This window comes from Myzus persicae, unplaced genomic scaffold (assembly GCF_001856785.1).
Source record: "Myzus persicae strain clone G006 unplaced genomic scaffold, MPER_G0061.0, whole genome shotgun sequence".
Lineage (NCBI taxonomy): Eukaryota > Metazoa > Arthropoda > Insecta > Hemiptera > Aphididae > Myzus > Myzus persicae.
Window position 1 is genome coordinate 13,789 of NW_019100825.1, and position 12,604 is coordinate 26,392.

Genomic DNA, 12,604 nt, shown 5'->3' on the forward strand with positions numbered 1-12,604 from the left:
ATTTTAATGAAAAAAATATAATAATAAATTAGGATGAATTTTAGAAACCAAGAAAATAGTTTATGATTGCAGTATGATAATTAAGTTACGTTTTGGCCGTCGGGTTACATTTTTCAAAAGGAGTCACACAAACATTTTTCAAGAATATGTAAAATATTTGTAAAATTTAAAGACATGTATGTAGTATATAAACATACAGCGGGCAGTTTATAATTGAAAAAAAAATCAATTAAATAAATAAATAACACAATATTTTTGTTTATAATAAATTGCCTCAAATCTAAAATCATTAAAATGCCACAAAAGATTACATATTATACTGAAGGAAGATTCATTGAACAGTATTTATTGCAATAATTATGAAGACTTTTTCTAAAATATAATTAATTTGTTCATAATGCTATATAATATAAGACAAGAATGAGAGTAAAAAAATAAGTTAATCCTAAAAATAATTGAGTACTTATGATACAAACAATGTTTCAAAAAAATGTAAAATTAGGTAATGAAAGAGTTAAACCAAAAAAAAGTTTTAAATTTACAAATGTAAGCAATTACACTTATGAAATAAGAATTTATTTTATATATATTTAATATAAATAACAAATTAAGTAAATACAGGAATTTCCCCCCACTACAGTTTTATTATGGTTTTTAACATTTATTTTAAAGCTTTAAAATGTTGGTTGAGGAAAACTGACGTGATTTTACTATAAATAATTATTTTAATAAGTATCCTTGATGGTCAATTTTTTATAAAAGTAGTGTTATTATTTCTATAATCATGTTTTTATGTAAAAAGGAAAACATTTCTAAAAATAAACAATTTTGTATCAACCAGCTTAGTAAATTAATATTAAAATACTTTAGGGATGGACAAGTCCTCAAGATACAAATAAAAGTACAATAATAGATTTAATTTTTAAATCATTAGCATTTAATAATAATATTATATTTCTATAACTTTTTTAAATGACGCAAAAATTCTAGTTAAACCTCAATCAATTGTTATTCTAAATAACATTTACTTTTGTACAAATTGTTTTTACAGTCAATGATTAGTTATTATTACTTATAATACTTATAAAGGCTTGGAACATTAATTAATTTCATATAAACACACTTCATCGGATCATTTGACAGTTATAATCCACTTAAGTACTTTTAATCATTTAATACAATTTATGAAATGTATCAATATGTTTTCAATAAATTATAAAGATTTTGAAGTATAATATAAAAGTTTTAGTCATTTATCTCACATTGTCTAATGCAGAGATTTCCATACTATGGGTTGCGATTCAAAAACAATTATAATAATGATAGATTATATTAAGTTTTGGAATATTTATACATTAACTGTATAATATAAAATATTTGTTATTAGATATTTTTTAGAATATATAAATATAAAAAGAGAAGAAATAATATGTATAAATCAAAATAAATATGAACATATCCTGTGTAACTAAATCTTTCATTGGTGTTTGAAAATAGTTTTATCATTGAATACCATCCACAACAATTATAAGTGTTTCACTAATGAGTCAAAACGATGCTGTTAAACTATAAATATTCTCAAAAATATTGATTATTAATGAAAAATAAAATGTCATTAGTATAGGGTTGTGGGTTGTCAACATTTAAAATTTTTCCAAAAATAAGTCGCACCGTGAAAAGTTTGGGAACCTCTGGTCTAATACGTAAGACATATTTAATGGATCCAACATTAAATTATTAATTTCACCATATACTCAACCGTATATGGTATAATATATAGTATATAGTATATAGTATATATTCATTATACATATGCATATAAAAAAATTTCTATGTCATGTACATTATACAACATTTAAAATTATTCATAAGACACTGACTAATCTGATTCATTAACACTATGCTGAGAAAAAATATCACTAATTTCTTCCTCTTCTTCTTCTTCTTCTTCTTCCTCTGCTTCACTTTCACCAAAATTTGATTCATTTGAATTTTCTAAAATTAAATATTGTCACTATTACATAAAATAATATGGTAGTTTTAAATTTTAAATAAGTGTATCAATTAACTTCAAAACAATCCAGAAATCTATCGGTGTCCAATAATAAAGTATATTGATTATTATTATGTTTAATGTTTAAGACAATGTTATTTTGAAGCTCAATAACTCCACTGTTCAATTATAATATAAACATTAATCCATATAATTACAGTGCACACATCAATTTACACCAGGAATAATTTTAAATAACCCTTTTTAATGAAAACAAATTGAAGTTACATACATTCAAGAATTCACATCATCTCTTTTGAATGATTAAGTAACATAATATGTTACTGTCAATCAAAAAAAATGTAAGAAAATGTTGCATTTAAATATTAATAATATTTTAATGGAAGTTGATATAATTATTAATAAATTCTTCAAGTTAAAATATATTAATACAGTGAAAACTGTCAAAAGCGGACCCTGAATAATATGGAAAACTATAAAATACGGAATTTTTCTATGGTCACGGCACGTTCATAGTTTTATATAGACGCTCGACCTCAATAAAACGGAACCTTCAAAACACGTAAACGCAACGATTTCGTAAGTCCCATACAAGTAAAAGCCATGCATAAACCGGAAAAATAACACTTGCGTGTCAAATCTAAACCAAAAATAAGGTATGAAATATAGATATGTCGATATGCGTATGTAAAATGTACATCGTTAAATAGTGATAGACAAAGAAGATAAAATTCACTTAAAAATTATTCCATGAGTACATATTCGTACAATATATTATGTACATTATACATACAATGCATTATCACATTATTATTATGTATTATCGCATCTTAAATGATACAACATTTTTTCTTTGTAACTGTGAAACAGTCGTACGTACACTTTTAATTTTATTTCATCTCCCGTTCATCGCATTAAATATTAAAATGCCAAAATATAAGTGTCTTTCATTAAATGAAAAATATTAGCTGAACGATACACAAAAGGTCATTCAGTAAGACAATTACAAAATATATTTAATTGTGGAAAAACTCAGGTTTACGATACTCTTAAAAATCAAAATAGAATTAAAGAAGAATGGTTAAAAGGTTATTTTAGTTTAATAATTTAATAAATTATAAAACCTATATTTTAGTTTAATTTTAATGAATTACATTATTTAAAACAATAATTCGAAAAATATTCTTTGGTATTTATTGAAATTGAATAATCCGGAATTTTTCCATTTTATTGAATAAAGCGGAATTTTTTTTTGGTCCCATGCTATTCCGCTTTAGACAGTTTTCACTGTATAATAGGAGTATTCAGAGGATATCACCCTAGCCAAGTGGGATTTTGGTGCACTAGTGCTTCTCCCCCTGATTGCCTCATTGTTCATCAATACCATTGATTCTATGATGTGTATATTCTAATGTGTCCATTAAAAGGGGGGGGGAAGGAGAAAAAAGTTTCTTAAATTCTAATGATGACTATTTTATATAGTAAACTAACTTCTTGGCCATACTGGAATAAAAATTAACAGGTGAACAGTGAAAATACTGATATTAATGAAATTGAAAGTGGTGAATCTGTCCCAGTCTACACGTACAAATCAACTATCAACTATCCAACATTTTTTCGATTTTTTCCTACAATAATTTTAATGTGACAAATTTAATTGTTATATTTTTATTTTAACCTTTACATGATTTAGAGGGATCAAATACCTTCAAGTTTGATAACAGGCCACTTTAATATTAAAGCTAACAATGCAAAATTTTAACTGCTAAACTTAAATATAATTTGTTGAATGTGAGTTCGGTATTTTCTTAAAAAGCAAATTTATACAGTCTAGATTATTAACATCAACATAATTGTCCAAAATCTTTATATATCATCATTAATCTTATATTTCCACTAGATAGATATAAACACACCCATTCATATAAAAACATGAGAAACACAAACACCCACCTTCATATATACATACAATATATACACTTATTTGAGATATTTATGATAGTATTTACCATTGACATTTTGAGATGGTAATAAACTGTCAACAGGCCATGAAAACTTATTATTATCAACAATTACAGACTTATCTTTAGAAAGAGAAAAGTTTTGTTCACCTGTATTTTAAAACATACATATAGATTACTAATTAAATTTGGTTGTACAGTTATTACTTATAATAATGAAAATAAAAATACCGGCAATATCAGGTGTGGAAGCATCAAGCATTGGTTGTAATATTCGTCTCCGTGCATTGATAAACCAATTATTTACTTGCAACAATGTTAAATTAGTCTGTGCCGCGATAATTTTTTTTTCATCTTCCGTAGGGTACGGATGCTGAAAATCAATAAATTTTATTTATTGAAATGATTTTTTTTTAATTTGAATTAATTAGCAAATATTTTAAACACCACATTTATTATAATTAATGAGTAATTTGTAGTATAAATAATAATAATTTTATGTTATAAATTATTAAACAGTAAAATATTAATTTAAATGTCTAAAAAAGTAATATTTAAGATATTATGTATAAAAAATGAATAAAAAACAAATTACTTTTTTTTTGCATAAGGTATCAAGGTATTTTTGCACATAGTAATAAATAGTACATGGAGTAATTAATAAATAATTAACTGTGTTAAAAGCAAAAATATTTTTAAAAGTTATAATTTAAGACAAAAATATATAATAATTCCTTACAATTAAATGTTGAAAAAGCCAAGAGCGCATTACACTTGTAGCCTGTTTAGGGAGAATTCCTCTTTTTTGTTGCCTTTTCTTTTTACTTCCAAAATAGTCATCTTCTTCGTCACAAGAGCCACCACTGGTAGCTGATAAGGAACCTAAAAATATAAATATATTTAAACCTAATATATTTCCAACACATAAGTGTAATATACTTATTACTAAATTACCTAACCTATTACATATTTCTACAACGAAAATTCTGTAAGCTGTGTAATTCAAATATCTGACCAAAAGTTTAGTAAAAAAAAAGGTTTTTGCTTAAATATTTATTTCGTTCTTAAAAAGTGACAAAAAAATAATACTTTTAAATCTTTTACGTTCAACTTTTTTAATCTTGAAATATTCGGATACTTATGATAATTATGTTCTATGTATAGAATTATTATTATGAACGATTATGATAAAGCACATAATGTGTTATACACAAAATGCATTAACTGTTATTGAAATGCAGTAAAAATAGCTAAAACTAATTAATGTAACTGTGGTACTTAAAGAATGATAAAGCATAAAAATTGACAGTTAAATTCATAAATCAAAAAAAAAAAATTCAAGTATATTTACGTACCATGTAAAATAGAAACATTACTCTGTAATACATTTGTACCGATGGCTGATAATGGTGTTTTTTCTACAGAAGAATTTTGAATAGCAGATTTAGTGACTGTCAAATCAAGTTGGGAAACATCTGATACTTGAGATACATCTTTCATTTCTATAGATGTGGAAGATGGTATATTCGACAAAAGACTAGTTATGTTTTTTAAATCCATTATTGTCTTTGGTTTTATAGCATCGTTGTCTCCAGACTGCCGCACAGAAACTCCTGAAGAGGATATCACCTGTCAAACATCATTATAAACCTAAACCTAATGTACCATAATAAACTAATGAATAAAATAAATGTAAAATAAAAACATACTTTAAGTTTACCCAGACATGGACATATATACATTTATTAATATATACATAGTTACTAATGCGACATGCTACATACAAGACCAGATAAAATTATTTTACCAACTATTACGCTAACTTATACACAAATAAATGCTTAACTATATGTATATATACAGTGTTATTATACATACAACAATTTAAGCATGGGTCTGAATTAGTAAATAGACAATTAGTAGAATATTATTGTCTACTGTAGTGAGACATCGTTGATAGGAATAACGTGTGTAATTGTCAATTAATTTGCATATACTTAAGGTGACCATATATTTTTTTATTCAGAACGGGACAAAAAAAAACAAATTATTATTCTTTTATTAATCATGATCAAAATTATGTAGTGTTTTATTTATAGATGACACACAAATTTTATTTATTTATTACATGTATTAATGAGTAACTTATTTTTATAATAAGCAACATTTTTGTTAATTTAAGAATAATTAGATATAAAAATATATAATACATCAGATAACGTCATTTTAATTGTTATTATTTAGCCCGGGACATAAATTCCAATGTTGTTTACGGTCATTATCGACTATGTACGGCCAGTATAATGATATATAAATAATCGTTATTTTTTGGTCTACCTTTAAAACTGGGACAATTTAATGTCCCGAAGATTCCCCAGGGGACAATGGGACAGAAATATAAAAAACACGACTGTCCCGTTCAAAAGGGACACATGGTCACTTTAAGTACACAGGACGTTTATTAAATTTGAAATGTTCAAAATAAACAAGTATAAATTTAAAATGTTAATGTTACGATGAATTAGAATATCCTGATTAGTAAATAATTCTAAGTGTTTGGAAAATAATCGATTTGACTTATTTATTTTTTAAGTATAAAAATATTAATGATCTATTTATTTCCAAGCCCAAAATAATAAACCAATACTAACTATTATGGTTACTGACTTAAATTAATAATTATTATTTGATGATTAAATCAACTGTATTTCAATTCACAGCTATATACAAGTGTCTACTAAGAATATCTAGTAGATATACTTCAGATTATAATATTATTTAACACACTCAAAATACGTGTAAATAATTATTTAAGAAATAAGAAATTATTTTTAAATATTTCTAATTGATAATAATTCAATCAATCATTTATTCTTAAGCTACCATAACTGATTTTGAAACTGACACATAAGCAATACAATATAAAAATTAACTAGTTGTCAAATACTAAAGTTTCCAAGTTATGAGTATTAGTAAGTTTTTCATAAAATACAATTATGATAGTAAAATCTATTTAATGAGTCAATAACAATGTATGTAAGACTAATATTGATACCAGATTCGGAACCCCCTCTATAAATAACAATTATGTTTACCTGACTATGGTGTGGAGAGTGGCATAATGGAGAATTACTATTACTTGAGTTACCACTGCTATTATTTTCTAAGTAACCAGATGTGTAATCGGAACGCAATAAATTTTCACTTTGCATTTTGATTTTGAGACATGTTATGTATCTACTACAAAAATCTTTGCACAATTCTTGAACTTTCTCTAGTTCTAATAAATGTATTCGTAATACTTGAATAGCTTTTATCATCTGAAAAAAATTTAACTTAATTTTATAAACATGCTATGAAAATAAATATAATACCTATTGTTCATATTACTGTAAAAATATGTATAAGCTAAAACCAAATCTAGTGTGATATGAAACTCGACATTCATTTTCAAAAAACTGTATTGTAAGTTAAGAATTTTTATTTAAAACAAATTAATACACATACCAGTCCATCAATTTCTGTATCATTAATTAAAAATGGTTTTCTATCTCTTTCTTGATGTTGGACAAAGGCTTGTATGTCCATATTAAAACTTTCGGAGTTTGAAATTGCTGCTGATTGAGTAGCTTGTTCACATCTTTCAAAAAGTAATGCTAGTAAGGGAAAAAGAGGATGCCTGAAAAACGATAATTTTATGAAAAAAAAAATATACAGATAATTCAAAACATAAGCTCAAAAATTACTTATAAACAGCTCGCTTATCAGCTTCAAATATCGCTTGATCGGTTTGTTGAATATTATTATTGGCGATCGCCGTTAAATTAGATGTTACACTATCTGAGTATGAAACCATTATTAAGCTTTACACTTGTTTTCTTCTTCCATTATTATAAATTGAAAACCTACAAATTAAAAAACTTAAATAAGTACATTTTTCAAATACAAAATTATCCATGAATTATTCTAATTTAAATCCCTATAATAAAGATTAATTATGATCACTTTTGTATTTTTCAGTTAAATGGAAATAGATAGTTGATGATTAATGAGTATAAAGCACTATGTACCAGATAATATAAGACAATATCTGTGGCATGGTGTTTTGTTTTTTGATATAAGCCCAAGAAATACATTATAATATTGCCATTGAATAAAATTTAGCTCAAATAGTCAAATATTACACCCTTAAATAACATCCTTTTAAAATGTATTACATTGTTAACAATTTAGAAGATTAAAGGATCAACTATATTGTAACTTGAAACTTGCACGATGCAAAGTGTGTAGGTACCTACAAATGTCAAGCCTTAAAAATATAATAATTTATTTAAGTTACATCATTATGTAACAATAATACGCAATGGATCAGAACAACAAAAATTCATCTACCTATTTTAGCCAAAATGAAATATTCAAATTCATAAAGAAATTAAATCATAAAATCTAATGTATTATGTTTCTATAACTTCTTTATAATGAAATTAAAATATGTAAATCAATACTACTACAAGTTAATAATTTATTTGATACCATTAACTGAAGCAAATAAATTAGTTGACAAGTCACTAGAACTTGTCAACTGGAACAACTAACGATATGATTATTGTTATGTAACTCTTTAAATTAAGATACCTTAACATTAATTACATATTTTGTTGAATAATAAATGTTTGTTTGAGAAATTTGAACTATATCAGTTCAACAATCAATACCTACACTGACATAATGGTAATTTGTTGCCAGGCTAACCTATTCGGGATAGGATGTCGGGGTAGGACCAAAATAATTGTCTTGGGTTCAATGAGTCACATAGACCTAACCAGCAAAAGCCATGTTCTCAACAGCATATTTAGTTTGTTCAACGTATCAAGATCACAATCCATATAACGATATAAGACTGCCGCACGGTACCGTACAGAGACATCAGTAGTTACAACGACTCACAGGCCATATCGCATACTCACAGGCCACACTTGTCAACCACGATTGGCACGTCCTCGGAGTCTGGGGCATGCGGTCAGACGGACGAGCCGGATCCGGCGAATTGGGCAAGCGCACGTTCACCGGGCGAAACGCCGTCGGACGAACGATGTGCCGGCAAGACGGAGATCGCGCGGCGGCGATGCGTTGCGCGCGTGCATGCGGAACAGCAACAACAATAATAGTAATTACATCAATAGTACCGTCATCGTCGTGCGGTAACGACTAACGATGATGATAATAATAATAACAACAACACCGACGACCGGACGACATGTACGGCGAACGCCGAGAGAGAGACGGAGAGATAAGGGATAGTTTTTTTTATTATCATCGTCGTCGTCATGTCGAGTCGTCGGATAGAGCAGTGTAACATAGTTCAGAGCGTCGTCGCGGCAAGCGCTCGGGTATTTATCTCTTTTTCCCCCTTTTCTCCCTTGAAACGATAACGATAAATAATAAAAAAAAATAATAATAATAATAAAAATACCCAACAACGGAAAACCGTACACGCCGTCGAAGGTCGCCCGCTCACCCGCTCACCCGCTCGCTTACTCGCCTACTCCCCGCCTGTCCATCCTCCAGCTTCTGAGCTCCGACGACACGCACACGGTGGCACACCACTCTGGTCGTTCGGTCGCGCGCAGACGTAATACGTTCAGTAATACAAATAATACAATTTAAGTGGTGCGCATACCGGTGTCGTACTGTCGTCCCGGCTGGCTGGCGGGGGGGTGACGGCCAGCGCGGTCCGACACTCCGGTCTCCGACGGCGATTAAAGAGGGATCGAGCGTGCTCGCGCGCGCGCGCGCCGACGACGACGACGACAACGACGACTACGAGATGATGATGATGATTGTGTCCCGGACGACCCTTTTTGCTAAAAACACCAACAACTGTTTCGCTCCGTCCACCGTATTCTTTGCGGCTCGCTGCTGCTCGGACGAAAAACAAAAACATGCGATTTTCGCGTGCACCCCGCGTCCCCTCCTGTATACCATCGTATCCCCGTCTAACCTAACACCTCGGTGTTTCGCCGCGCAAACTCCTCGCCGGCTCGTTGTACAGTTGTTATTACTAATAAAAGTTTTGTATAAAATAATACGGTTATCTAATATGATTACGTATAAATGGTTATTCCTAGGTCCCTAGGTTATTTAATATATTATATTATTATTACTATTATTCATAGGCGGATATATAATCGAATTTTTTAGAACTTATTTGTTTTTTTTCTAAAGCCTTCATTTAAATCGGAGAATAAATCTACAAAATCCTATATTAATGTTATAAAAAATATCTGTGTTCCTTCTCTTAATATTACATATTACTTACAAGAAAACGACCTAGTGAATAGTGATTCAAACATGCTATTTCTATAACGGAGAAAAATTAGGAAAAGACTTAAAAAAAATTTTTCTCAGGCCTACATGCAACATAGATAAAACGCATTCACGACAAACACATATCATCGTATCTTCTTGATTTTTGAGCAATTTTAGATTAAAATCACATATAACAAATGTAAAAAATTATTGACGTTAATATTTTTGAGTGTTTATATCGGTTTTATATTTTGATTTAAATTCGATTTTAAAAGTTAAAATAAAAGTGTATTAGTTGAAATGAATATTAAATTGTTTTGGGAGACTATTGAAACTAAACGATATTAAAAAAAAAAAATATTATTCTCAATAATTGTTGTAACGGATGATTGTGTTCTAAGATTACTCAAAAAATATTTAAAATAAAATGATTTTGCGTGAATGCGTTATGACTATGTTGTGCGTGGGTTAGATCAGGCTCGGGCCTAACAGATATTGAGATATGTATAATAAATTATACTAGGTGATCCCGTGCACTTGGTTGAACGTTAAAAATTCCAACCCTATGTGAGAGTATGAGACTGGATTGTAATAATGCGAGCAGTATATTATCAAGTGGACAATCTACCTGCGGTGGATACTTTATACTCTATATGAATAATAAGTTTTATTTTGATTGTGAACACGTTAACGAGCGGCTGTAAGTGCAACTCAGCCACTTAGTAGGCAATGTGTAAGAAAATTCAATTTGATGCATGCTTAAACCTGATCTATTATATAAACACACAATCTTAATATATAAAATCAGTTTTCTGATTTAGCCATCATCTCCATGACTCCATCTTCAGATCACTGTCGCTTGTAGGCTATGTCGGAGTATAGGTACTTATAATAAGAGGTAGCGTCTCGAAGTTGCAAAAATAAAAAAAAGTTTTTTTTACCAATAACTCATGTAGGTAACACGTTCGCTTGGATATTTAGATAAAATTAATTGTTTTTTTTTTTTTGGCTTAATTAAATAAATATAAGAATTGTTTATTATTATTATTATTATTATTATTATTATTCGACTTTGATACCGACCTACCTCGAAGCATCCATGGTTGTCGAGTTTGATTGTAATTTATTTTTAGCCATAAATTAGATTATTTAGATGAATATTAGATATTTCGACACCTAGTAGGCATTCTATTATCAGTAAAAACCAGTTACGCCGTAACGTTTAATTTAGAAATGTAAAATATTCGTAAATTTGGTAAATGTTGATACTTTTTCTATGTTAAGAATAGTTCATAAGGACACCTCCAGGAACTCTCGATTTATAAATGTTTAAGAAGTGTATTTTTTGTTTTTATTATTTATTAGCCTTAATAAAAAATGTTAGCTCGACAATTAAGTCTAAAGAGTGTATTATTAAATTTTAAATGACAAATATCGTCATTATTTGTGATATTCTGTGATTTTGTCCAAATTTGAACTTTTAATGTCTGTAAAAAATAACTGTATACAAAATGAACTGAATATATTTTTAATATTTTTTAAAATTTAGTAGCGGAAAAAACTGCTTACGTGAAACCATGTTTTAAATGTTCAATCCTTAGCAATATAAATTGATAATTTTATACATTTTTAACTACAAAATCATTTTTCAATTTACAATTTGATTAATGTTGTCAACATTTGAACTCTAAATGCTTATAAAAAAATCGTGCCTATGACTTTTTAATATTTTCAACAGATATTGAAACAATATATCAGGAACCTTGTATTCAATTTCCACTCTTTTTTACCTAACAAATACAATTTTATTGACATTTAAAAAAATAAAAATTTGAAAATTGAAAATGTCCATCAACAGATTAAAACAAGTCAAAATATTTTGAAAAATTCATGAAGTATATGAATTGATCAAATACAAATATGGTGTAAATTTCAAGTGTCTACAGTTATTCGTTTTTGAATTCCTACAAAATAAGAAAATCTCTACATGAGAAATCGAATGAATATCATATTCACCAATAACATTGAATTATCTTGTAAAAATTTCAATTTAAATCATTCATAACAATTTAATTTGACTTTCCGATAGAAATTTTTTTCCGGTAAAGGTAAACAACCTTATAAGGAATATTGTCTTCAATTTTTAACTCTTAGATAAAAAAATAAAAATTTCTATGAATTTCTACACAAAATAACTTGCTGATTTTTTTTTTGATTTTTACGAATTTTGTCAAAATTATAAATTCAAACGTACGAAAAAAATTTTTGTGGATTTTCACTCAATTTTTTTTTTTAATTTCCATTACGAGGAATCTTGTAC

The 12,604-nt window shown here is 27.9% G+C and overlaps 1 protein-coding gene across 2 annotated transcripts; it reads right to left on the reverse strand.

Moving 5' to 3' along the window:
* Window positions 1–541: 541 nt before the first annotated feature.
* LOC111026315 (homeobox protein PKNOX2-like) lies at window positions 542–9,375 on the reverse strand. Of its 2 annotated transcripts, XM_022304373.1 has the most exons (9): window positions 8,943–9,360; window positions 7,722–7,880; window positions 7,483–7,654; window positions 7,071–7,295; window positions 5,331–5,604; window positions 4,715–4,857; window positions 4,207–4,348; window positions 4,024–4,125; window positions 547–1,995 (listed from the first exon to the last, which is right to left on the reverse strand). In XM_022304373.1, the coding sequence occupies exons 2-9, from the start codon at window positions 7,829–7,831 to the stop codon at window positions 1,880–1,882; spliced, it is 1,284 nt and encodes a 427-aa protein (XP_022160065.1). In that variant the 5' UTR covers window positions 7,832–7,880; window positions 8,943–9,360; the 3' UTR covers window positions 547–1,879. The 2 variants fall into 2 exon arrangements, with proteins under 2 accessions (XP_022160066.1, XP_022160065.1); XM_022304374.1 differs by lacking the exon at window positions 4,024–4,125 and having other exon boundaries at window positions 542–1,995; window positions 8,943–9,375.
* Between the last annotated feature and the right edge of the window lie 3,229 nt (window positions 9,376–12,604).

Bases quoted from the DNA above. Each gene is read 5' to 3' on its own strand.
- LOC111026315 (XM_022304373.1), bottom strand. From the start codon at position 7,831: ATGGTTTCATACTCAGATAGTGTAACATCTAATTTAACGGCGATCGCC. The intron at 5,605-7,070 runs GTAAACATAATT...GATGTTTGACAG, and splicing joins ACTCTCCACACCATAGTCAG to GTGATATCCTCTTCAGGAGT. The intron at 1,996-4,023 runs GTAAATACTATC...ATTTAATTTTAG, and splicing joins ACCATCTCAAAATGTCAATG to AAAATTCAAATGAATCAAAT.